Below are 27,650 nucleotides of genomic sequence, written 5' to 3' on the forward strand. Positions count from 1 at the left end.
AGCCACCACGCCCAGCCCCCTTCATTATTTTAAACAAAAATTCTGCAATTCAGATTTTTCTGTCATATCTCAGTTTTAAACAATCGGTAACTAATTTAAAGTTTTTAAAATCTTTGAGGAGGATAACTCAGACTCTTCTGTATGCTGCCTCTGGCCTGCTGTGGCCCATGTGTTTCATGCTCAGAGGATCTGTCCTTCAAGGAAGTGAAGGGCTGTCCCTCGGAGGAAGAGGGCCTTGATTGTGGAGACCTCTGCCTCCTCTCTTGTGGGCAGTGATCACAAGCACCATGGATCCTGATTTTGAGGTATTCCCTTCCAAGGTCTAGGCAAGTTAATCAACATGTTAGGTAACTAGGGTATTTAGTTAATTTACTAGGAGCTTAATTTGGTGTTTTAATATGCTGCAGCATGTAACCAAACATTTATTATTTTAAAGGGTGTGTTTCTTTATAGTAAGGCTACTGTTGACCTCTCTTCACAGTGTGGAAGAGGTGCTCAGTGTTTCCAGGATATGTTTTAGTGTCTTATGCCTCATGCCCAGGCTGCTGTACATAGGCAGCACTACAGTTTGGAGTTGGCTTCTATACGCTATTTTTAGTTTCTGGTGGGGAGAAATTACAGGTAGGACCATTAGAGGAGTTTTCATCCCCACGCCGCCCCCCGCCCCCCGCCCCCTGCCCCCCGCCGGCCCCTTTTTTTTTTTTTCTTCTTCTTTGAGACACAGTCTCGCTCTGTCACCCAGGCTGGAGTGCAGTGGCGCAATCTCGGCTTACTGCAACCTCCGCCTCCAGGGTTCAAGCAATTCTCCTGTCCCAGCCTCCCAAGTAGCTAGGACTACAGGTGCCTGCCACCACGCCCGGCTAATTCTTGTATTTTTTAGTGGAGATGGGGTTTCACCTTGTTGGTCAGGCTGATCCCACCCTCCTTGGCCTCCCAAAGTGCTGGGATTACAGGCATGAGTCACTGTGCCCGGCCTTTCATTCCCATTTTAAAATTTGCCCTATAGCAAATTAACTTTCGAGAGACATAGGAAAATCCATTCTACAGCACTCACTTTTTAGGAGTTAAACAACTTTAACTCGAAACATTTGAGATGGTAAAGTTGAATTCAGGCCCTGTGCTCACATCTGTAATCCCAGCATTTTCAGAGGCCAAGGTGGGAGGATCATTTGAAGCCGGTATTTCAAGACCAGCCTGGGCAACAGAGTGAGACCCCATCTCCTAAAATAAAAGAAGTGGCTGGGCATGATGGCGTGCACTTGTAGTCCCAGCTACTCAGGAGGCTGAAGCAGAAGGATCGCTTGAGTGGAGGAGGATTGCTTGAGTGCAGGAGTTCCAGGCTGCAGTGAGCTGTGATTATACCACTGCACTCCAGCCTGGGGGACAGAGTATGACCCCTTCTCTAAATATAACATCGAGTTGAGGAAGAAGTAATCTAAAAGTGGCTATATTTTGTTGGGAGAAGGAACCCACATTTTTTGGCGATTTGTTATCATTAAGAGGAGGTAGGTCAGCTCTCTCTCTGCATTGCCTTCTACTCTCTCACTCTTTTCTCTGGAAAGGGACCTGCCTCCATCCAAGCAGAGCGCCCTGGCCTCACAAACTTTTACAAGGAAGCAGTTTACAATTTGGTTTGGGAAGAGACCAGAATCTGTACCCTTTGTATCCCAGGCATTATGTTTTGCTTGTAAATGTGCCCATTTTAGTCTGTAGTAGCTGCTTTAAATATTTTAATTTTTAAATTCAAAACTGTTTGGTGTGCTGGTCAGGAAGAAGAAACAAAAACACAGAAATCCCAAACCTTGCAAACAGCAGCAGGTTTCTGACATTTTGAGTCTTTAAAATCAGAGGAGGGCATTTTGGAGATTATCTCACTCAATATTTTTTCTTAGTTCGTTATGCAAGAATGAGCATTACACATTCATATTAACATTAAGTTAATACACATCTGGCACTTAAATAATTTATAATGCCTGGTTTAATGCATGGCTTTTCTTGGAAATTTACACAAAGGATGAATTAAGTATATGAAGCCTCTACTTATCTACATTTTTTTTCTTTCCTCCCCCCACTTTTTTTTTAAGAGACGGGTTTTCACTCTGTTACCCAGGCTAGAGTGCAGTGGTGCCATCATGAATCACTGCAGCCTTGACCTCCTAGGTTTAAGCAGTCCTTGCACCTCAGCCTCTGAGTAGCTGGGACCACAGGTGGACTCCACCACACTTGGCTAAGTTTTAAAATTTTTTGTTTGCCCAGGCTGGTCTCAAACTCCTGAGGTCGGGTGATCCTCCCACCTGAGCCTCCCAAAGTGCTGGGATTACAGCCTGTGAGCCACTGTGCCAGGTCTCTTTTTTCTTTTGGTATTTCTCACTCACTAAATTGAGAAGTTACTTCTGAAATTGTTCATTCTTCCTTCTGCCTCCTTAGATTTATCTTCCATATTGCTTCTTCTATCATTGTGCTTATGGGAACCCTGATCATATTTGTGGCTGACATGCTTGACACACATCAAATAAGCATAAACTCAGGCTGGCCTGGCCCCTAGGTGATGGGAAAATACATGGCCCTTAAAGGAGCACCCCATACATACAGGACGGGGCAGACCTGTGGCCTCAGCTGTCACTTAACCTGTTATTTCACAATCATGGGACCATCTGCCTTTGAATCGCTTCACTTTTCCACTTCGGTATTCTCTAATCTGGTTTTTTACAAGGCAGTTTCACAGAGAGCTCAAGGGAGATGCTTCTTACTAAAAGTTTCTCTGAGCATTTTCTGTATCCTCCCATCTCTACCCTCCTGTGCCTCCCACCCCTCCTTGACTGAGGTCTGCAGGTGACAGCCCCCGAGAGGTGCTGTGCTCTCTTCATAAGACTTGCCTGTTGCTTTGTTTTTTTGTAATGTCTGATTTCTGTATCTTAAAATTGGAAAGTGTTTCCTACTTTTCTTTTTTTTTTTTGGAAAAATCTGTGTATATTTGATATTAGTTCTTTGTATGTTTGGGAGAATTTACCAGTGAAGCCTGGTAACTGTTAAACTCTAGCTGGGCCTGGAATTTGCTTTGTGGGAAGGTTTTTAATGATGAGTTCAGTTTCTTTAATAGACAGGGATATTTAGGTTTTTTTTTTAATTCTTGAGTGAGCTTTGGTAATTTGTCTTTCATTAATTTTCTACTCTTTATTTTCTTCCTTCTGCTTGCTTTGGGTTTAATTTGCTCCTTATCTAGTTTTAAAATTGGAAGCTTTAACTCATTGCCTTGAGACCTTCCTTCCTCCTTTTCTGAGGTAAATTTAAACATTTTAATACTATAAATTTCCCTCAAAGCACTGTTTTAGCTGCGCCACAAATTTTTATTATGATGTATTAAATATTATGGTTAGGATGGGCAGGAAGGACTCACTGAGAAAGTGATGTATAAACAAAGACCTGCAGGAAATGACAGAGCAAACCACGGAGGATGTCTCGGAGGAGAGAGCTCCAGGCAGAGGGAACAGCAAGTGCAAAAGCTTGGAGGAAGGAGATCAGATATCTAAAACAAGTTTAGGAATTGCAGGGCCTTTGGAGGCCTTGGTCATAGGCCTTTGGCTTTTAATTTGAGATGGGAAACCATTGAAGGGTTTTGAGTAGAAGAGTGACATGATCTTACTTAGGTTGTAACAAGATCTCGGTCATGCGCAGTGCCTTACACCCATAATCCCAGCACTTTGGGAGGCCAAGACACGGTGACTACTTGAGCCCAGGAATTCTAGAACAGCCTGAGCAACATAGTGAGACCCTGTATCTATAAAAATAAAAAATTTGCCAGGCATGGTGGTGCAAGGCTACAGTCCTGGCTACATGGAAGGCCGAGGTGGGAGGATTGCTTGAGTCCAGAGGTCGAGGGTATAGTGAGCCATGATTGTGCCCCTGCACTCCAGCCTGGGTGACAGAGTGAGACCCTGTCTCAAAAACAAGAAACCAAGATCTCTCTGACTTCTGTGAAGAGGGATAGAAGCAGAGAGGCTCTTTAGGAAATTGCAGTACACAGAATAATGGCTTCCCAAACATGTCAATTTCCTAATTCCCTAAGCCCAGGAATGTATCACCTCACATGGCAAAGGGGACTCTGCAGGGATGAATAAATTAAGGATGTTTAGATGGAAAGATTATCCTAGATTATCCCAGTGGACCCTCCCCCCCGCAATATAATCATAAGTGTCCTTATATGAGGGAGGCAGGGGCATCAGAGGCAGAGAAGAAAATACAGTGATGGAAGCAGAGGCTGGCCACAAGTCAAGTAATGTGGGCAGCCTCAGGAATTTGGAGAAGGGCTGGCTTTTTCACTAGAACCTCCAGAAGGAACACAGATCTGATGATAATGTTGATTTTAGCTCTGTAAGACCCATTTCAGAATTCTGACCTCCAGAAACTGTAAGATAATAGATTTGTGTTGTTTTAAGCCACTAAATTTGTGGTAATTTATTACAGAAGCAATAGTAGACTAAAACAGATGGTATTGTACTAATCCAGGCAAGAGTACAGTAGATATGGTGAGCACTGGTTAGAGTCTGGATATATTTTGAAGGTGAAATTTACTGAAAGATTAGATGTGAGGTGAGAGATAAAAAGAGTCAGGGAATATAACACAGTTTTGAGCCTAAGCAGCTGGAAGGACGGAGTTCCCATTTATTTTGGTAAGGAAAGATGGTTTGGGGAAAGAGATAAGTTTTGGATATGTTAATTTTGAGGTGCCTATTAGACATGCAAGATGCATGTCATGTTGAGGGCAGAGGTCTGAACAGGATGTGTAAATGTGAGACATCACCAAAGGAGTGAGTCTAAGTGAAGGAAAGATCTGGGAGTGGAACTGGGGTCCCTAACATTGAGAGTTTCAGGAGGTGAGCAGTGGCCAGCACAGGAGCCTGAGGAAGCACTGTCAGGACCAGAGCCCCAGAAGCTGACTGTGTCTTAGAAGCCAAGTGAAAGAAAAAGGGAGTTTCTGGGAAAAGATTAGATGAGATTGCCCAGGGGTGGGAAGAGTAGAAAGAGGAGAGAAAGCAGTATAGGACTGACCTTTGAGGAAATCCCAACACCTTAGAAGAAGACGAGAGAGCAAAGGAGACAAAGACAAAATAGCCAGAATGATGGAAACAAAACGGAAATAGTGTTTGAGAAAATCCAACATCCATTCCTGATAGAACACTTTACAAACTAGGAAAAGGAGAGAACTTCCTTAGCCTGATAAAGAATCTCCATGAACAGTTGATAGCTAACATTATACTTAATGGTAAAAACTGAATGCTTTCCCTGTATGATCAGAAATAGGACAAGGACGTCCACCCTTGCCATCCTTATGTCACACTGTACTGGGGCTCAAGCCAACAACAGCATTTTAAAAGTTATGATCAGTACAGTGATCGTGCCTAGTTGGGGGCTCCTTGCAAATTTAATAGTAACATTAATTTCCATTTTTAAAATTATAAGTAAGAGTAAACTCCCCCCAACCAACAGCTGTTTTCTCATCATTTATACTTTACCTTAAGTAGGTGGTCCATTCCTGTCCCTGTTTTTCTACTGCTGTTTTGGCATTTTCCTTATTGATTTACCTAATACTGTATATTTAATCTGTAATATATATTTAAATACAGACATACATAATTGAATTTATAGGTTGACGTCTCCCATTGTTATTTTGAAATAGAGTTTTCTAAGACATAAATATTGTGACTAATGGTGACTTAGTATATATGGCGACTTAGTATATAACTGAAGTGACTTTTTTTTAACTTTCGTTCAGTTTCATTGAAACTGTTCGTTTTTTTTACAGATTTAACCTTTACATATTTCATATGAAATGCTTTGTGGGAGATCTGACCCTCCCTTCATTTTGTATTCTGTTTTTTTTCCTGGCATATAGAAAGGCTGTTGGTTTTTTACTACTTTATATTGTCTTTAGTTACATTAATGAACTTTTATTCTAAGAGTTTTTTCAGTCCAGGTGCTGTGGCTCACACCACTAATGCCAGCACCTTGGGAGGCCAAGGTGGGTGGACCACCTGAGGTTGGGAGTTCCAGACCAGCCTGACCAATATGGTGAAACCTCATCTCTACTAAAAATACAAAAATTAGCCAGGTGTGGTGGCACACACCTGTAATCCCAGCTACTCAGGAGGCTGAAGTGGGAGAATCACTTGAACCCGGGAGGCGGAGGTTGCAGTGAGCTGAGATTATGCCACTGCACTCCAGCCTGGGCGACAGAGGGAGACCCTGTCTCCAAAAAAAAAAAAAATTCAGTTGATATACTTCAGTTTTCTGTGTAATTTGCATTGGAATATGTGATTTTTCTCATTTTTCTAACAGCTTTTCCTATTATTTTCATTTCTCACCTTATTTCTTTGGCTAGAAAGTCTATTATATTATTATTTAACCAATGGTGACAGTAAGTATTCCAATTAAAAACATCTTGATTTTTTAAGGTAAATGATTTTATAGTTTCACAGCTCAGTGTCGTGTTGGATGATTAAAGTAGCATGTTAAGGACATACCTATATATTTTTTTAAAGAGAGACAGGGTCTCACAGTTACTCAGGCTGGAGTGCAGTGGCATGATCGTGGCTTACTGCAGCCTTGGCCTCCTGGGTTTAGGCGATCCCCCCACCTCGGCCTCCCAGAGTGCTGGGATTACAGGTGTGAGCCACTGTGCTCAACCAGGACACCTCTTTCTATTCCATATTTAGTAAGAGTAATCAGAAATAAGTATTTAATATTATCAACTGTCTTTTGTACACAATTTTGTAATCAAAATGAGAAAACTAACCTTAGGCAAGGTGCTTCCCCTCATTATACTGTATGCGATATATTACAAAGAAAGCATTTTTCCCTTTGTAGTGAAAAATAAGTAAAACGTGTAATTAATTCCCTGCCCATGTTTACTTGGCTCTCTTAGGAAACATTTTCACTAGCCAAATATTCTTAACAGTGTATAGCTCCACTCTGATACATGGATACATTATTGAATTAATGAGTTAATTAATGAAGAAAGTGGTCTTACAATGGTGAACACATGTAGTGGATAAGGAATGACAGGAAGGAATAAGTCTTTTGGATGAAAATGTGGGAGACCACAGCATAACGTGAGAAAAACAAGGATCTCTTCTTCCAAATTATTGCTTAAACCCAGGCACTTACGGAAGTGTTGGGCTATTAATAGTTCATAAACTGGGATGGCTCAGTTCCCTGTGCCTGTGAATCTATAATTGACAGTCTGATAATCTACCAGTTCTAAGTATTAAGGAGGGAAGAGGAACAGTGGCACCAATCCAGTGGGTCTGAGTCTTCTTTAGTCTGTTTTCACCTCCAGCCTTTGGAGGGCTAAGTTATAACATTCTTGAATACCTCTCCAATAAATTGGGAATTACACCCATGATCCAAAGCATCTGAAAAATCACCCCAGACTCCTCCACTCAGGGCCGCCCCCACACTCCTGCTTCATCCAGGTCCAGCAGTTTCCTCTTGTCTTTGCTTCCTTCCCAAGTTGCATGATTATAAACACATTTACTGGGCCGGGCGCAGTGGCTCCTGCCTGTAATCCCAGCACTTTGGAAGGCCGAGGTGGGTGGATCACAAGGTCAGGAGATCGAGACCATCCTGGCTAACACGATGAAACCCCATCTCTACTAAAAATACAAAAAACTAGCTGGGTGTGGTGGTGGGCGCCTGTAGTCCCAGCTACTCGGGAGGCTGAGGCAGAAGAATCACTTCAACCTGGGAGGTGGAGGTTGCAGTGAGCTGATAACGTGCCACTGCACTCCAGCCTGGGCAACAGAGGGAGACTCCGTCTCAAAATAAAACAAAATAAAATAAAATAAATACATTTACTTCTAATAACCCATAAGCACCTTGTATCTAGGAATCCCACTAATTATCCTCTCAGCGCATTTTCATACTACTCTCATTATTCACTTATTCAATGAATACAGCCAAAGGATCTGAATAGACATCTCTTCAAAGAATATAAACAAATGGACAATAAACATATGAACGGTACCTGACATCATCAGCTATCAGGATGGTGATCACTTCAGATCCACTAGCATGGCTAGAATTAACCAAAAAGGGGGAAAATAACAAGCGTTAGGGAAGATGTAGGGCACTGTAACCCTCATACACACTGGTGGGATGTGAAATGGTGCAGCCACTTTGGAAAAAGGTAAAGCAGCTTCTCAAAAGTTTAAGCACAAAATTTACTATATTTCCCAGCAGTTCTACTCCATTCCCAGAGAAGTAAAAACACAGAAACATGTGTATGAGCGTTCATAGCAACATGATTCATAACAGTCAAAGAGTGGCAATAATTCAAATGTTCATTAACAGATGAATGGCTAAGTAAATTGTGGCATGGTCATATAACAGAATCCTATTCATCAACAAAAAGGAACAAAGTACTGGTACATGCTACACATGAATGAACTCTGAACACATTATGTTAGGCCAGGAGCAGTGGCTCATGCCTGTAATCCCAGCACTTCGGGAGGCGGTCAGGAGTTCGAGACCGGTGTGGCCAGCATGGCGAAAACCCGTCTCTACTAAAAATACAAAAATTAGCCTGGCGTGGTGGCACACACCTGTAATCCGAGCTACTTGGGAGGCTGAGACACAAGAATCGCTTGAGCCTGGGAGAGGGAGGTTGCAGTGAGCTGAGATCGCGCCACTGGTCTCCAGCCTGGGCGACAGAGCAAGACTCAGTCTCAAAAAGAAACACACACACACACTAAGTGAAAAAAGCAAGTTACAAAAGTCCACATGTTGCATGATTCCATTTATCTGAAATATCCAGAATAAACAAATCCATAGAGATAGAAAGTAAGTTAGTGGTTGCAAAAAAAAAAAAAAAAAAATGGGGTAAGCAGAGTTATGGGAAATGGCTGCTAATGGATATGGATGGGGTTTCTTTTTGGAGTGATGAAAATGTTCTAAAACTGAATGTGGTGAATGTTGAACAACTGCAAATATACTTTTAAAAACCAATGAAATTGTGTCCTTTAAATGGGTGAATTGTAGATAGGTGAATTTTATCTCAATAAAGCTGTTTTTTGTCTTTTTTTTTTTTTAGAGACAGAGTCTTCCTATGTTTGTCCAGGCTGGTCTTGAACTCCTGGGCTCAAGCAGTCCTCCTGCCTCAGCCTCCCAAAGTGCTGGGATTACGAGCTTGAGCCACCACGCCCAGCTTGTTTATCTTTTTGAGGTGGAGTCTCACTGTGTTGCCCAAGCTGGAGTGCAGTGGTGTGATCACAGCTCACTGCACCCTTGACCTCCTGGGCTCAAGCAGTGTTCCCACTTGGGCCTCTCAGGTAGCTGGGACTATAGGTGTGTGCCACCACGCCCAGCTCATTTTCTTTATTGTTTGTAGAGATGGGGTCTCACTATGTTATCCAGGCTTTAAAATTAATATTTATTTATTTTTATTTATTTATTTTTTTTGAGACAGAGTTTCACTCTTGTTGCCCAGGCTGGAGTGCAATGGCATGATCTCAGCTCATCGCAGCCTCTACCTCCTGGGTTCAAGTGATTCTCCTGCCTCAGCCTCCTGAGTAGCTGGAATTACAGGCGTGTGCCACCACACTCGGCCAATTTTGTATTTTTAGTAGAGACGGGGTTTCACCATGTTGGTCAGGCTGGTCTCGAACTCCAGACCTCAGGTGATTTGACCGCCTTGGCCTCCCAAGTGCTGGGATTACAGGCGTGAGCCACCACACTTGGCCTAAAATTATTTTTAAACCTTAATAGATTATACATTTTTTGAGCAGTTTTTTGTTTGTCAAATATGACTCTATTAAAAAGAAAATGAAAAATACTTACGCTTAGATACAATGTATTTTTCATGAATACATTTTGATAATGTATCGAGAACCTGAAATGCCACATTTTTATCACAAGATATTTGTAGTGGTGGATAACCAGAACAACCCAGACATCCTACAATAGGAGAATAACAGTGTGTCCATAACATAGAATAATATACTTAGTGTTTTAAACATATATTTAATGATATGGAGAAGTATTTAAAATAAGAATCAGTATAGTCCATTTTAAGTGGCATATAATTCTAATTGTGTATTTTTTGATGTAGCTGCTATATATGTGTCTATATGAGGAGAAAAAAGCCTAGAATTTAGTGTCACTGAAAATGGTAGGCTTGCCACCATGAATGAAACTAGTACAGTTAATTTTTATTTGTTTTATCATTGTCTATAGTTTGCAAATAAAATATGTATTACTTCAACTTCACCATATAAAACATTGTTTAATGCTCTTCCCCTTCATCTTTGTGATAGTTAGGATAGAGCGTGTGGGGTGATGTCTCCTAGTGAAATGCATGTAAGACAAAGCGATGACTCTGAAAAAGAGTAAACAATGAAATTTAATATCTTTTGCAGGTTATTAATGCTGCATTGGCTTTAGCAGCAAAACCACAGAGTAAACTGGCCCAAGAGAACATGGATCTTTTTAAAGAACAATGGGAAAAACAAGTCCGTGTCCTCACAGATGCTGTCGATGACATTACATCCATTGATGACTTCTTGGCTGTCTCAGGTAATGAGCTAGTTCCCCAGAGAAGTATGTGAAGATGTTCATAATTACTTTTGTCTAAGTTGTATTAATGGGCAAACACTCCTATGTCTTGGCAGGTAACTTATTCTAACAATAATATTGTGCTGGTTTTCATTTTAATGTTAAAAAAGCCATCAGCTACAGGGTTTTCAAGTGACAGCTTCTCAGCTACTGGGAAGTAGCTGGGGTTGGAGATGTTTCCCTTGATAGGGCTGGTCTGAATCCTAGGAGCATGAATTAGAAACCTGGCTGGCAAAGGCTTATCCCTGCTTGTATAGAGTGAGGTCTTTCAACTGGGACCGGTAGAACACCAGGACCATCCATCCCTCTTGCTGCCATTGTGTTTAGAAAAAACATTGATCTGTGTCTTGGTGGAGACTGTGGTTATTTGTTATGAGCCTATGAAACTTAGGAGAAGAAGGGATTCTCAACACCATCACCTTTAGTTTCTTTTTTAAAATAACTTCTTCCCTTCTTGGAAAGCCTCTCTTCTGTCTCTCAGAAATGATCGTAGTCATAGTTTATCTGCCTACTTTTCCAAAGACTCTTCTGTCTGCATGATGCACAGATAGAAAACAGAGAGGAAATATTTAAGTGCCATTTAATTATGAACTTGCGAAAAATAAATCTGGGTAATTCACCTCACAAAAACAGTTGATTTCATTATATAAACATAAACTGGTAATGACTTAGTAAATTGCATTCATATAGAAAATGTCTGTCAAATGCAATTCAGTGTTTATCACACAGAGATAAATTTCAGTCCCATCTTCTTAGAGTTGAGTAACTATAAATGCATTCTCCATTTAACGGGGCCTCTGTTGCCCTTGGCTGCATGGCTTGCTCTCTCAAAGTGCCAGACTTCCTGAGGCCAGTGGCTGTGGGCAGAATCAGTGGCTAAGTTTTTGTAGGGCTGAAACTACCTGTCACCCCAGGGAACCATGGGCTAGAACGTGGCAGTAGGGCTTGAAACAGAAGCAGAGCTTAAGTACATGCACAGCACAGTCCTCCAGCAGTGACCTATATAAGGGTGACTGTGTGTTCTGCATGCCAATGTCTCCCTGTCTTCACACTCTCTCCTTAGGATGGGTAGCCTTGGCTTAACTGGAGAAACTGGGGAGCAAGCAATCTGTAAACTGCAAAAAGTAGGGGGTAAACCATCTTGCTGCAGGACTGCCAAATTGCAGGTGTTGGTACTTTAAAACAAAAATCTCATTTGCAAGCACATCTTTGCAGGTGCCAAAAATGCAGCAATGGCTTTTTTGGGAAATCTTGGCCTTCTGTTGTTTTTCCCAATGAAGTACTGAATTATTCTTTTTCATCAGTTTAGAGAAAAACATTCCACCTTCACAGCACACTTTTAAGCAAACAACAAATTCTGAAATCTAAATGCAAAGCCCCCCCCTGGATAAATACTATATTCTTAAAGTTACTTTTTTGAGATTAGGTTAGGTATGTCTCAGGCTTGGTCTCAAGGGATTTTCAGTCGTCCTATAGCAAAATAAAATGTAACAGCATCAGATGTCCCTCATGCACCATTCGTCAAATCAGTGAAGAAAAGGGATTCTGCAGCAGCATTTAGTGGATTCTAGGCAATATCTTTAGGGCATATGACATAAAAGAATGGAAAAGAGAAATCAAATTCTTTTAACAGATACACTGTTGTCTGGTGAGTGTGTTCAGTTTTTATGCAAATGTAAGAGAGTATAAGAGGGATTGATTTGATGGAAAGGAGCTTAGACAGTTTCTATTTAGCAAATAAAATCATGGAACAATTCTTTCAGTCAAAGGTGGTGGTGTTTTCAGAGCATCTGAATTTTAGAAGTCTACCTGGTGTGTTTTTCTGATGTTCTGTCACAGCCCTGCTTAGGAATATTAATTAAATCATTAATAGGGCAAGGCCTTTCTTCATAATTCCTCTGATTTATATAATATGCTTTTTAGGGGGGAATAGATAAAGGATGGAGACAAGCAGATGCCTGTGCAGGTTTCTACTGGAATGACCAGTTAATTTTCAGCATTCAGACTCCTTTATACTCTTACGTACATACCTTACCCGTGGTAGCTTTAGCAATTTTTTTTTTTTGAGACGGAGTTTTGCTCTTGTTGCCTAGGCTGGAGTGCAATGGTGGGATCACTGCAACCTCTGCCTTCTGGCAGTTCAAGCAATTCTCCTGCCTCAGCCTCCCGAGTAGCTGGGATTACAGGTGCTTGCCACCATGCCTGGCTAATTTTTTGTATTTTTAGTAGAGACAAGGTTTCACCATGTTGGCCAGGCTTGTCTCAAACTCCTGACCTCAGGTGATCCACCCACCTCAGCCTCCCAAAGTGCTGGGATTACAGGCATGAGCCACCGTGCCCGGCCTAGCTGTTGCACTTTTTATTTCGGGGGACTAGAGATATTTCCCCATTGCACCTGACACACAGCCTAGGCAGGTGTCATCTGCAGCAGTCATGGGCAGTATTTAGATGGGAAGCCACATCTTGGCCCTGACCTGACCCTGCCCCATTTGCCAATGTCCCCTGGCCATAAAGCATAGTCATGCTTCGGTGGACCCATAGTGAGATGGGCTTGTTTTTGAGTAGGGGGCTGCCTGGCAAGTGCCTAGCACAGGATCTGGCTTTTGAGGTAGGTGGGCTTCATAGCTTTTACGAAATGAACAGCAGGGATGCACCCTGACTTCTTAGAGTGGTTGTTTTCTACTGTCTCCTGGGGCTTGAGGCCCTTTGTTGCAGTGTGAGAGGTTTTATATAGTATTTGCATTTGTGATTTTCCACCATCAAATTCTCTTACACTTCATGGGGCCTGGATATTGGCTATAGCGCTGTCCAGTCACTAAGAACCTGTCCAAGAGGAAATCGTTTATGGAGTAGGGCTTCAGCTCCTTTGTTCTGGATATTCTGCCCCATTGGCTCCAGAAATTCCCTCATACTTAGAACAAGTCATGTCCTGATTTGTGGCTCAAAAAGTAATGGTCATCTTGTATATAACCTGGTGCAGCCACCAAGACCCCGATGCCAGCATTTTATGAGGCTGTAGGGCATGGGGAACTTTGATCATTGTCAAATATGTGACAGTCGCGCTTGCATAGAAAGAGAGGAATATGCCTGATACCTCCAGGGAGGAGGGGTAGGGTCTCCTCACCCCCAAGTTGTTCTATTCCAAATGCTGCCTTGTAAATATTGGAGATGTTTAAGATGCTAGCATTCAGCAGACCAAGAATATATTTATATTGACCAATCCCTTAAGGAGAGTGGTTTGAAATTCATCAAAGTGATAGACTCTTTGAATTTCACTTGGATTGTATTTGATAAACGTTTTCCATGGAAGTGTTATTGATTTCCATTCTCTGAGTGTGCTTACATGTTGTAGTTTTGGCTCCCTTATTTTGAAGATGCAAGTGGTTGCTTAAAGAAGCTCTAATTGGGTTTATTAAATGTTTTGCTAAATGCTCTTAGAAACAATATATATGCATTAAATGCTTTGGAGCAACACTTGGAGTGGTAATTTGTACTCTCCTTCATTAAGTGTCAGTGTGTCCAAAGAATTTGGTCTGATTGGGAGGTCATTAAATACCTAATTATTATTGTACCTAAATGTTGGTTTTGTGTTTAATAGCAGAAATGCTAAACTATAGACAGTTTCTCTCTTTGGAGGAAGTGGTGAAGTTAGATTAGTGGTGATTTTTTTTTTTTTTTTTTTTGAGATAGAGTCTCGCTCTGTCACCAGGCTGGAATGCAGTGGCGTGATCTTGGCTCACTGCAGTCTCCGCCTCCCGGGTTCAAGCGATTCTCCTCCTGCCTGAGCCTCCTGAGTAGCTGGGATTACAGGTGCCTGTCACCACACCCACCTAATTTCTGTATTTTTAGTAGAGACGGGGTTTCACCATGTTGGCCAGGATGGTCCCAATCTCCTGACCTCGTGATCTGCCCGCCTCGGCCTCCCGAAGTGCTGGGATCACAGGCGTGAGCTACCATGTAATCAAAAATCACCCGGCCTGTGATTTTTTTTTTTTTTTTAAGCCTACTATATAGAGAGTTTATATAGCAAGCCCTCAGAAAGTTCGTGTCACAGGGTAAATCCGCTACATAAAGTATGAAACGTTGTTTTCATTTTCTTTGTGTGCAGCAGCCCTGCATATGCTGCATGCCATAAAGATACCCAGGGCAGAGGGTACAAAGAAGAGGCTCTATTGCTACACCTTGTAGACTGAAGTTCTGACATCTTTTATGGAGAATGCCAGTTGGCATGGTTCCTGGAGGGCAATTAGGTACCATACTTCTACTTTAGACATATATGCTTTTTAACTCAGCGATCTCATTGCTAGACATTTTCTCTAGGGGAGTGTCACAAATGTTTGCCAAAATACCTGTATAAGGATGTTTTCTTCAACCAGAATGTCTAAGGAAAGATTGAATTAAGTGAATTATAGCCCCTCCATCTATTCAGTACAGTACTATGCAGCCATTAAAATGGATGAGGTAGATCTGTAGGGCCAGACCTAGAAAGGTTTTCAAGTGAAAAAGATACAATAGTGTCCATAATATAATTCCTTTTATATTCATTTACATATAGTTGTCTATATTTTGTATGGACTGTTATACATATGTGTATGAAATTTTTTCTGTTAGAAGCACACCTATAAATAATGTATTGAACAGTTGTTCATGGGTACAGATTGGTGTGTCTGCTCATAGTGGACCTATGTTGTTTCCTTAACTAAAATGATGTATGGTTTCAGTTAGTGTGGACAGAGCCTGTCCCCCTCCGTTGAACAGTGGACTCGCACCTCCCCCCATCAGGTTCAGTTGTGGAGAGCAGGCTGGGTGCTCTGTCCTGGGTGTGTGGTAGCCTCAGCGAGGCTGGGGTTTTCCTAGAGACAAGTGTTTCATGAGGGTAGAGAATATTACTTTGGTCAGCTTCCTGAAGTGGGGAATATTACTCTAAAAAATGGCGTACTCTTTCCTGGTTTAGGTTCATGTAGAAGGCAGCCAAGATGAATTCAAGAAAGTCTAAATGGATTAAAAAAAAAAAAAAAAAAACCATAGAGGTATCTAGACAAAGGTTAAAAAATCCTTGGTGGAAGTTTGGGTCACTTTGTTTAATGAACGGAAAGGAATGCCATACTTCATTGATTCTGAAACAGGGATGAGTCTTAAAATCAATGATACGAGAAAACATTGGCTCTTAGTTTTGCTATCAACATGCTTTCTTTCCATTTTATTCCTTTCCTTAGCAATGCAAGTTTCATCTTAACGGTATTGTGTTAGATCCAGTAAAGTAGCAGTTTTTAACCCAAGAGCTTGTATGGTAGTCCTGCTCAGTACATTTGTTTAGTTTGAATTATTAGAGTTTATATATTTTAAAAATGCTTGTGATGGGCTCCAAATCCATTTATTCTTGTAATTGGTTTAAATATCCCTCTTAAAATGTGTTTATGTTAGAAGTTTAATATGTTTACTTTTTCATTAGTTCAGTGATATAAACCCTGGCAAGTCTCATAATTTGTAATTAATAGAGACCAAAATATGATCTTAACTATATTGCAGTAATCTAGTTTTCCCTTCTCTAATAAGAATTCTTACTGTTTCCTGGCCTTCCCTGGAAAGGTGTTTTTTGTTTGTTTTGGTTTTTGTTTTTGAGACGGAGTCTCACTCTGTTGCCCAGGCTGGAATGCAATGGCGCGATCTCGGCTCACTGCAACCTCTGCCTCCTGGGTTCAAGCCATCCTCCTGCCTCAGCCTCTAGATCTGCGTCATCCACTTTAATGGCTGCATAGTTCCCATAATTCATTTATCCACCCTTCTCTTGGACATTTTGGTTGCTTCCACGTTGTTACTACAGATGAGTTCGAGCAAACCCTTTGTGGTGGGGTTCCTAAAAATTTATAGTGTCAGGCATTTTGCTTTGAGGAAAAATAGTTTTGGTGTGTTGCCCAAATTCAGCTGTATGACTGTTAGGAGCCACCCATCAGCTTCATAGGAGTCAGGGGTTTTCACTTCTAGGGACCCTTCAAATATCACAATAAGCCCATCTATGTACCATGAAGAGGGTTATTAAATAGTTCATCTCACACCTCAGGGTCCTCTAGAGGAGGCTTCAACCTGCTTTCCAGCACCTTCTCCTATCCCAGGGCTGTACTGGCTTCTTGGTAGATTGTCTGAATATCATCAGCATCTCCTGGAAGGAGAGGGAGAGGGGACAGTGGACTTTTGTTCTAATTTAGCCTTTCCTTTATTTGGGACATAGGGTCAGTGAAGCTAGAGGAAGGAAGTGAAGCTAGAGGAAGAGAAAATTCTATGATAATTTTCTGCCAGGTTTACAGAACAACTGTGTCTCAAAGATGGGCATTGTTTTTTGTGTGTGTGTGTTTTTTTTTTTTTTTTTTTTTTAAAACCTGGAATGAAGATTGTTATTCTTGGGGGTGATAACAGGTTTAGTTTCTGTCTGTATCACTAGTCACTGGTTTCTCCAATGAAGTATATGTAAAACTTTCAGCACTGTGGCTGGCACCAAGCAAACAATAAATGATAGATGCCAGCTTACAGTTGCCACCTTCTCATAGAAAGCCTCCTTCCTCACTCAGCATTTTGCTTGTTCTCCAGAGAATCACATTTTGGAAGATGTGAACAAATGTGTCATTGCTCTCCAAGAGAAGGATGTGGATGGCCTGGACCGCACAGCTGGTGCAATTCGAGGCCGGGCAGCCCGGGTCATTCATGTAGTCACCTCAGAGATGGACAACTATGAGCCAGGAGTCTACACAGAGAAGGTTCTGGAAGCCACTAAGCTGCTCTCCAACACAGGTACGGGAACTCTCGCTTTCCAGTGCTCCCACACACCGCAGCCTGAGTGAGGCAGGCCACCCCATTAGCCCAGCCCTGTGGTGAGGAAGGAGGAGTTGGGAACTTAGATTTGGTCTCATGGCACATCGGGCTCCTGAGAAGCTGGTCATAGCCAAATTCAGGCCTCACAAGCGTATTTTCTTCATGTGTATCTCATGAGTAATCACGGGACTAATTCTAAACACACTATTTAAGATGAATTTCTGAGTTAAATCTCCTATTAGTGAGTAAAGACTAAATTAAGGTAGGTCCCATTCTTAAGCAAGGCTTCAAGTTAGTCTCACTTCAAGTTCTCAACCATCCAATCTCTGTTGCAGAGAAAAAGATGATTTGAGTCGTAAAATACTGCATTTAATTTATTTCAACTGTAAATACCCTTCACATAGGTAGAAGCAGAGGCTTTTCATCATAAGCCTCACCTCTTTCTGTCTAGCTGAGTGATTCAGGGAGGGCCAGGGGAATGATGCTGCCTGCTGACCAGGATATCTGTGGTGCCTCTTTCTCCACAGTCATGCCACGTTTTACTGAGCAAGTAGAAGCAGCTGTGGAAGCCCTCAGCTCGGACCCTGCCCAGCCCATGGATGAGAATGAGTTTATCGATGCCTCCCGCCTGGTATATGATGGCATCCGGGACATCAGGAAAGCAGTGCTGATGATAAGGGTGAGTAACTGCATTTCAGACATCTTAACAGCTTCTTTCTTATCATTTGCTAAAGTTGAGCAATGCGTCATTCTAGAACTCGGCAGATGCGGTGGCAGTATATTAAAACCATGAATCTAAAAGCTGTTAGAATGAGATATATTTAATTACGTTGTCTAAAATGACTGTTAGTTGCAAGTTAGAGCCCAAACTTGGGCCAAGAAGGGGAGCTAGCCTGAGTTGACGATTTAATTTAGGATAAACGGTCTCTACAACATGAGGCTTCAGTTTGAGTTAGGCAGGAAATTATAGAAAATAATGGTTCTCAAGCTAGTATCAGAGAAGGAAGTATTTTCGTAATGCGGATTCAAGTTATTGTTCACATGAAGTGCCCGTCTCTTCGGAGGGGCTGCAGGCAGACAGGATGATGGAACCCCAGGGTGTTGTGGGGAGGAGCGGCCCCAGGTGATGTTCCTAGGCTCATGGCCAAGTGCTGAGCCCCTTTCCCCATAGCCAGAGTGCCTGGAGGGCCTCTGTAGCAAGGGCAGAGGAGAAAGGGGCCTCTACGGCATCTGTGGTTGAGCTCCCGGCGTACTGTCCTGCTCTCTGACAACTATTCCTGTCTTCATTCAAGAATCATCCTTCCAGCCCCTGGGCCTCTCAGTTTCTTGATGTCTTGTCCTCCTCCACCTCAACCTCCTGGCCATAGCTGTACCTCAGCCTTTGTCACTGCCTGCCATTGTCTTTGTCATCCCCAGCAGCCTAGTTCTATTGTTCAGGTTGCACCCTTGAGTCCTGCAACTCCCAGCGAGCCTTTGAGTCCACTGTGGGGTCTTCAGTCAGTTGGTCCTCCCCATGTGTCACTCACTCAGCCCCTTGTGTCCTTGGTTCAGTCCTTTGTTAGCTTTGAGTCCATAGTTGAATATACTCACTCCTCTGCCCTGCTGTTTCCTTACACCTGCCTTGCAAGGTGCAGTCCTAGCAAGATCCTGCTCTCCTGAGCACAGGATGGCCACAGCCACGCTGATGGAGCCGCAGAAGCCACGGCCATTTGTGGGCCCTTGCTGCCCTGCAACAGGCGTCCGCCCACCCACACCTGTGCCCCTGTCCTATTTGGCCCACTTGCCGATTTCGTTGAGGATACTGAGGCAGTTAGTGCATCCACCCCTCTGCATCCATGCCCATGTGCTCTGCCTTCCTCCTAGCACCATGGGCATCGCTGTCGGTGCTTCTGGCCGAGGCCATCCCTTGCACGTCTTTGTACTGGGGTCCCACCTTCTTCACCCCCTGCCTCCTGTACCTTTCCCCAAGCCTATGATGATTTCTCCCATTTTTAAGGGGGAAAAAAAGTGTTTTGACCCACACCCCTTCTCAGTCTCCTTGGCTGGTTTCTCCCCATCTCCTCAGCCTGTGAAACATGGGTGTGGCCTGCTGGAAGTCCTTGACCTCTTCAGAGTCCTGTCGAGAGGCCGACTCTCCTAAGTTCCACACTTGTCTGCGCACCTTGCCTCCTCCCTCTCACTTGCTCCACCCAGGCAGCACATGTTAGTTGATAGTGACTCCGTCTTCCCTTACTTGGGCCCAGACCTCGGATCTTTTATTTCCCTTTTGTCCCATACCTCACATCTGCTTTATCTGTGAATTCTTTTGGCTCTCCCTTCACAGTAGAGAACCTGAACATGTTCTCACCCTTGTCCAAGCCACCAGCACCTCTCACCTGGGTTCATGCAGGTGCCACTCAGCTGGTTCCCTGTTCCCATCCTGGGTGCCTACAGTCTCATGAGCCACAGGGCAGCCAGAGCAATTTCTGTAAGCTTCAATCAGATCATGTTATCCTCTGTGCCAGCCTCTCCACAGGCCGCCACATCACTCATTCTTTATGCTGGCCTACAAGGCCTTCTAGGACTGGAACCTGTCACTTCTCCAGCCTCCTTTCCTGCTGATCTCCCCTTGTACTCATGGGGTTCCAGGCAAGCCGGTGACATGGGGGCAGTGAGCTAAGCCCCCCTTCTGTGGCCTCCTTGCTATTCACGCAGTTCCCTGGGCCAACGCCCCTTCCCCACGGCCTCTATGCTGCCACCTGCGCCCCCCTCCCCCTCCTTGAAAGCACCTTCTCGTGAGACTTTTCCAAACACCCATATAGAATTAAAATCTCCCTTTATTCATCACTGCTTTCTTTATAGCACTGGTCACTTTTGATGTGTCATATAATTCATTTGCTTACTTTGTTGTCATTTCTTCCATTAGAATATGCGAGAGGAATTTTTGTCTGTCACTTTGTATCTCTAGGGCCCAGAACAGTGCTTGGCAGAGAGATAATGAATGAATGAATGAATGAATGAATGAGAGTACTCGGTTTTCTTGGCAAGAATGGTTCTTGGGTCTGCGATGGGGTGCTGGGGAGGCAGAGATGATGTTAGGAGGTGGTCCTTTGAAAAGCCCCTTAACTGATTGATTGCATGCCAGTCCCGAAGGTATGTGTGACTGATTGCATGCCAGTCCCGAAGGCATGTGTGACTGCAGCATTAAAACTGTCAGTGCTGGCATTGTGTTTTGTGCCACCAAGTCCATCAGCCTCCAGGACCTCACACCGACATGCTGTCTGGTCCCCTGCATGAGCATCCACTGTTCTCACCTCATCAGGGGACAGGCCCAGCCTTTGCACAACACGCTCTTGGTGGTTCCAGAATGTTTCTTGCATATCTTCTTGTTTGAACCTCACAGCAAGTCCTTGGGCTGGGCTTGGACTATGTCCTGGTACAGATAAGGGACTCGCCTCACTGCCCTCCTGTCACAGGCCAGCCGGCTGGGCTGAGTGCCAACCCCAGCTGTTCTGCCTGCTGCCCCCTTACTGATAACTGCCAGAGGACAACATTATGTTTCAAGTCAGTAGCTAATCATGAGAGGCTGGTAGTTGGTACAAAATAAGAATTTTATTTCATAATTAAAGCAAAGAGCTAGGACCAGTAATCAGTCCCTTGGGTATTTACTCAGCCCTTACCTGCCATATTCTCCCCTCTTTTCTTTTGATGAAAGTCAAAAGAATACTTTAAAATACATTGCCTATTTTTACTCCTCCAAGCAGCCTTGGTACCCTAACAAACAGAAGGCCCAGTTATTTAATTTTCTTTTTGTCATAAAGTAGGAAAGTTATACAAATCCGCTTAATACTATACAAAACACCTTTATTTTTAAGTCAGTACCTTTTCTACCCAGGACAGTTCTCATCTTTGTCTTAAAATGCTGGTGTTGGGGAAGTAAATTAGGAAGTAAAAACCTTATGTCACCGGGCACAGTGGCTCACGCTTGTAATCTCAGCACTTTGGGAGGCCAGGGCAGGCAGATCATCTGAGGTCAGGAGTTCAAGACCAGCCTGACCAACATGGTGAAACCCCGTCTCTACTAAAAATACAAAAATTAGCCGGGCATGGTGGCATGTTGCCTCTAATCCCAGCCATTCGGGAGGCTGAGGCAGGTGAATCTCTTGAACCCGGGAGGCGGAGGTTGCATTGATTCCAAGATCACGCCACTGCACTCCAGCCTGGGTGACAGAGCGAGACTCTGTCTCAAAGGAAAAAAAAAAACCACCTTATGTCTTACAAAGAAATAGTGAATTGACTCAGTGATAGCAATTGAGCCCCACACACAGTGAAACCAGCCCAGGCCTGCTGTGGGCCAGGCAGCCCAGCGTGTGCACCAGTGAAGCAGAGGCTCGAGACAAATGCTGAGTGATTTTGACTTTATTCACCATACTGTTCAGAACACTGCACATTAAAATCCAGAATTCTGGGCCTCCATGCACCTGGCCAAGAGGCTCAGGGTGGCTGGGGGCTAGTGGCCCAGAGATGTGTCTGACCTGTGATCTCTGTCTTGGTGGCAGACCCCTGAGGAGTTGGATGACTCTGACTTTGAGACAGAAGATTTCGATGTCAGAAGCAGGACGAGCGTCCAGACAGAAGACGATCAGCTGATAGCTGGCCAGAGTGCCCGGGTAAGGAAGCGCTCCGTGGGGCAGTTCAGCTTGTGCTGCCGACTTTCCCTGTCCCCTTTCTTGTTTCCAGGAAAACACCTTCAGTATTCAGAACACCGTTTCTCTCTGTCTCTCTGGCAGTAGACTGAAGTTAAACTAAGTTGTGGCACCTGCTAGTCACTTGTAGCCTCCTCAGCTAGAGGCAGACCAGGTCCTGGGCCTCCTCTGCAGTGCCCTGGGGCTTTAGTTTATGATAGAGCCCTGGGTCAGGAAAGGGCTAAGATTTAGTCAATGCAGTGTTTATTGAAAGGATCGTGAAATTTGAGAAAGATTGCTGCCTTTGCCCATCTCAATGATACTATGGGTATGAACTATTTAATTATTCATGGGTTTAAAAAAATAACAGTGGTACATTCAAGAAAGCCAGTCAGAGCCATTGCATTCATTTGAGTCATTAAATCTTCAATCAATAGCATTTATGTTTTGGGGAGGATGCCAAGAAATATTTCTAAGGAGTCTTTGACTTCACTCCTTGGAAATCTGTCGTGAACAGCAAGCACATCCCTGCCTTATGTCCTGCTCAGTCATGAGCACTTTGGGAAGCTGAGAGGGAGGAGCTCCCCAGCCGTAGGTCTGTGGGCTGGAGGTGGGCAGCAGGCCTCCAGGTGTTGCTCAAGTATGGCCTGAGTGCCAGGAGGTATCCCTCAGCCCTCCTTCTTCAGGTGTACATTCTAAAGCCTCTTTCAGTTCACCTTGAATAGTTGGAAATGTCCATCAGGGCCCGCCAGGGAAAGGGCTCCACACTTTCATCAACCCCTTCTCTCATTTCTTGTCTTATATTAATAAGAATTAAGCAGGTTCTGTCCCTGCACAGGTGTGATTCCAAAGCTTCCACATTAGCCTTCCATCCCTCACTGTTTTCCTTCCACACTAAAACTTGTGCTCAAAAGTGGGTCAGAAATTCAGGCTGCCGTAAGTTTCTGCAAAAAATGAGAGAAATAGCCCTTCAGGCAAAATGAAACCTATTAAAGCATTATCCTACCTATGCCACAGATTGCCTGTTGGAAATATTCTTGGCTAGTGCACTCTGAGAACTTCATATTCTTTTTATGTAAGAGCTCTTTGTGCTTGTGATCACAGGCGATCATGGCTCAGCTTCCCCAGGAGCAAAAAGCGAAGATTGCGGAACAGGTGGCCAGCTTCCAGGAAGAAAAGAGCAAGCTGGATGCTGAAGTGTCCAAATGGGACGACAGTGGCAATGACATCATTGTGCTGGCCAAGCAGATGTGCATGATTATGATGGAGATGACTGACTTTACCCGGTGAGCAGCACCCCGGCCCCACCAGGCTGCACAGGGGCCACTTTCTTCCCCACAGGTCACCTGCGCAGCGACTCAGACAGCCCAGGCCATGGGGCTTTGTGGACATCTTTTTCTACTCCAACTGTGAGGGGCTTCACATACAATGATCCTTGTTCTCTCTCTCTTCTCAGAGGTAAAGGACCACTCAAAAATACATCAGATGTCATCAGTGCTGCCAAGAAAATTGCTGAGGCAGGATCCAGGATGGACAAGCTTGGCCGTACCATCGCAGACCATGTAAGTGACAGACTTGCCAGGTGGGTCTCCAAGCTCCTCCTGGGGCTCAGGCAGCCCAGCCTGGTCCATTCAGGGTAAGTTTCATGGGCCACAGCACTTTTGCCACCCATCTCTAAAAATGGTTCTTATTAATCCCAGCATAGATTTGTAAGGATTCTCTAGAGCAGATGTGTATGTCCTGGAATCTTCCATCACTTGGTAACCAAAATTATTATGTCTCAGTTCCCTCTCTCCCCCTCTGGGCAGGGGCCGAGAGCAGCCAGAAGCCATGTGGCCAGTGCTGTGGAAGGCTGGTGTGCCTAGATGGGGCCAGGTTTCTTCATCCTCAGCACTGTGTTTCTCAGTCATCCCGTCTTCATCCCCCTATTCCCTCACACTGATAGGTACAAAAATACGGTTCCTACCACCTGGAAATTGTACAATACATTTCATTTGGTGTTTTAAGCCTGATCAAGAGAAGCTGTTTCTCAGTTACAGTTTTTCTCTGTAGTTAACAAACCTCCCCACCATTTTCCCTGAAATATCCAAACTCTCAGCCTCATCTAGGCCACAGGATGTGTGAGACATCCCTCCTTAGACAAGCCAAAGATTGTAAAGACATCCTTGACTCCCACACAATCGGTAATAGGGCCTATTGCTTCCATTGGCCAAATGTATCTTGACACAAACCAGTCTTGTCCTTTCTGCAGATCTCCATAGCCACTTGGACTACTGTGGCTGCTCCCGATTTCCTATTCTTTCCTCTCTCCACTTCCTTCTGCATCCAGCTGCCAATACTGTCATCTGAAAATGCAAATCACACGGCTCTGCCCTGCTTCCATGACTACTTAGAATACAGCTCATCTCCAGTATGGTCTGCGGGGTCTCAGTTCATACCACTCTCTGTGGTGTACTTTGCTCCAGCCTCACTGGAAGAAAATGTTTGCTTGCTATAAACACTTGAGAGGTGCTCTGTGTTTCTTCCTTTGGGTAAAGCTTTCTAGGCCGGTCCTAATCTGGGAGCCTCTAAAACCCTGAGATGTGGAGCGAGACAGGAACTGGGCAGGGGCCACCCTTTTCTCTTTGACCATCCCCAACTGCTTTTTTTCTTGCTTTACTTTACTCACTTGTCTTCCACCTCAGCCTGCAGTGAGTGGCTTTTGTCATCAGGCATTAATAATGCAAAGTGCCTCGGAGCAGAAGAGTTAACTATTTGTTTACTTAGCTAAAAACATCTGGACTTTTCTCCATAGCCAGGCTCCTGCTTGCTCTCACCTTGAGGGGCATGGGCCTCCACCCTGCTGTGTGGGGTGAGGGGATCCTTGGCCAGGGTGGTTTCCCCGCCGTCATAGGAGGGAAGTCAGCGGGAGGCTCAGAAGGCCTTGGCTGTACAACCAGTGCCATGCAGCGCAGTCAGGGTCCCATGAACGACTTCCATCAGCTCACCCGCCTCCATCCCCAAGCAGAGTGTAGGCAAGGGCTGTGACTGCCTCAGGTAATTGGGTGATTTTGCTCCAGCAAGAGGGGAGGAAGCATGTGAGTGCCACACTGAACCTTTCAGAAACAGCTGTGGGGTCAGGGGGGCTTGGGCCAGGCCAGGATACACGGTGTTAAGCCTGCTCTCTCTTCAGTGCCCTGACTCGGCTTGCAAGCAGGACCTGCTGGCCTACCTGCAGCGCATCGCCCTCTACTGCCACCAGCTCAACATCTGCAGCAAGGTCAAGGCCGAGGTGCAGAATCTCGGCGGGGAGCTCGTTGTCTCTGGGGTAAGCATTAGCTGAAAAAAAAGAGGGCCAGTGGGAACGTGCTGACCCTTGTCAGAAATGAAAGTCACCTCCTATCCACATAAACACCTGCCCTGGGAAAGTGTGCTGTGCAGAAACCTGAGGTCCTGTCCCAGTCTCTGGAGACCAAGGTCTGTCCATCATCTGTTCCCTGTAGAACTGTGACACCTGGGGGGCACTGCAGGGGCTGAAAGGCTGGCCGCCTCCCCTTTGCTGGCCACTCACTGGGAAAGAATTTTGAAAAATCTTCCTTGGGACCGGGCGTGGTGGCAGGTGCCTGTAAGTCCCAGCTACTTGGGAGGCTGAGACACAAGAATTACTTGAGCCTGGGAGATGGAGGTTGCAGTGAGCCGAGATGGCACCACTGCACTCCAGTCTGGGCAACAGAACAAGACTCTGTCTCAAAACAAAACAAAACTTCCTTTTCTTCCCCCAGAGAGGAATTAAGAGTAGACATAGATAAGGTGTTTTCTCAAAAGCCCTTCACTCCTCAGAGTGCTTGGGTAGCGTCTCTTTTTACCACATCACAGTTCTGAGGCCTTTCTCACCTAGGGCAGGGGAAAGAAGAGGTTTGCTGAGTGGATTGGGGTCCACCGAGCCTCCATGGCTTCTCTTAATCCCACTGAATTTCCTTTAAAAGAAACACTTCTTATATTGAACATATTGAGACCATTTGCTCATCTGCTTTGCCATAAACGTCCCTGTCTCGATTCCTGCTTCTCCTCCCCCACGTGCTTACAGCTCTGGGATCACTTACAGTGACTTCCAGTTGGTTTGAGTGAATAAACACTGGCTGAGGGGTGGGGGCGAGCAAGGTGAGGTTGCCTCATGTCTTCTCCAAAGGGTCTGAGGGCAGGCGCTTCCAGGCTATTTAGATAAGAGCAGCCATTGAGGGTGTTCTTCAGGAACAGGCTGCTGCCCAATCCTCTGCGACCTGCCCAGGCCCTGGTCTTGCAGAGGAGTAGGGGGCTCCCCTTCAAGCACGGCCCACCTGTGTCCACGAGGCTGGAGGTCAGGCCTGTGCTTCTTACCACCTCTGTCTGCCTCGTAGGTGGACAGTGCCATGTCCCTGATCCAGGCAGCCAAGAACTTGATGAATGCTGTGGTGCAGACAGTGAAAGCATCCTACGTCGCCTCTACCAAATACCAAAAGTCACAGGGTATGGCTTCCCTCAACCTTCCTGCTGTGTCATGGAAGATGAAGGCACCAGAGAAAAAGCCCTTGGTGAAGAGAGAGAAACAGGATGAGACACAGACCAAGATTAAACGGGCATCTCAGAAGAAGCACGTGAACCCGGTGCAGGCCCTCAGCGAGTTCAAAGCTATGGACAGCATCTAAGTCTGCCCAGGCCAGCCACCCCCACCCCTCGGGGCTCCTGAAGATCAGTCACTGTTCATCACTGAAATGAATTTGCTAAATACAACACTGATACTAGATTCCACAGGCAACTGGGCAGACTGTGAACCAGTCCAGGTGGTGAATTTTCCAAGAACATAGTTTAAGTTAAGTTGATTAAAAATGCTTTTAGAATGCAGGAGCCTACTTCTAGCTGTATTTTTTTATATGCTTAAATAAAAGTAAAAATTCATAACCAAAGAGAATCCCACATTAGCTTGTTAGTAATGCTCTGACCAAGCCGAGATGCCCATTCTCTTAGTGATGGCGGCGTTAGGGTTTGAGAGAAGGGAATTTGACTCAACTTCAGTTGAGAGGGTGCAGTCCAGACAGCTTGACTGCTTTTAAATGACCAAAGATGACCTGTGGTAAGCAACCTGGGCATCTTAGGAAGCAGTCCCTAGAGAAGGAATGTTCCCAGAAAGGTCTTTGGAGGGACAAACTCAGTAAAACATAATGTATCATGAGGAAAACTGATTACTCTCTTTATGACGTGAAATGAGAATCTTAATGCATGGTTACGATTACTAATGTACACTGCTGCAGGACATTAATAAAGTTGCTTTTTTAGGCTACAGTGTCTTGATGCCATAATCAGAACACACTTTTTTTCCTCTTTCTTCCAGCTGCAAATGCAAATTCATCATTGGGCTCACTTCTAATAATTGCAGTGTTTCCCGCCTTGGGCTTGCAGCAGAAAAACCTGACAAAATAGTGTTTGCTAAGGCAGTAATTTAGACTTTACCTTATTTGTGATTACTATAGTGATTGATTACTATAACTACAAGGCATAATTTACTATCTTATTTAAATTTTGTGAATTTGAATGTTTTTTACACTAACTTTCCCC

The 27,650-nt window shown here is 44.3% G+C and overlaps 1 protein-coding gene across 2 annotated transcripts in view; it reads left to right on the plus strand.

Annotated features, from left to right (window-relative positions):
* The window catches only part of CTNNA1 (catenin alpha 1), a 176,026-nt gene extending 148,651 nt beyond the window's left edge, over positions 1 to 27,375 (plus strand). For both annotated transcript variants that reach the window (XM_054488849.2, XM_063665526.1), the window contains 8 exons: positions 10,413 to 10,569; positions 17,194 to 17,394; positions 17,943 to 18,094; positions 21,954 to 22,064; positions 23,184 to 23,365; positions 23,536 to 23,641; positions 25,252 to 25,386; positions 26,456 to 27,375. In XM_054488849.2, coding sequence (XP_054344824.1) covers positions 10,413 to 10,569; positions 17,194 to 17,394; positions 17,943 to 18,094; positions 21,954 to 22,064; positions 23,184 to 23,365; positions 23,536 to 23,641; positions 25,252 to 25,386; positions 26,456 to 26,743 — 1,332 coding nt within the window. In that variant the 3' untranslated portion in view covers positions 26,744 to 27,375. The remainder of the gene's footprint in view (positions 1 to 10,412; positions 10,570 to 17,193; positions 17,395 to 17,942; positions 18,095 to 21,953; positions 22,065 to 23,183; positions 23,366 to 23,535; positions 23,642 to 25,251; positions 25,387 to 26,455) is intronic.
* Positions 27,376 to 27,650: the final 275 nt, after the last annotated feature.

This window comes from Pongo pygmaeus, chromosome 4 (genome assembly GCF_028885625.2).
Source record: "Pongo pygmaeus isolate AG05252 chromosome 4, NHGRI_mPonPyg2-v2.0_pri, whole genome shotgun sequence".
NCBI classification, from domain to species: domain Eukaryota; kingdom Metazoa; phylum Chordata; class Mammalia; order Primates; family Hominidae; genus Pongo; species Pongo pygmaeus.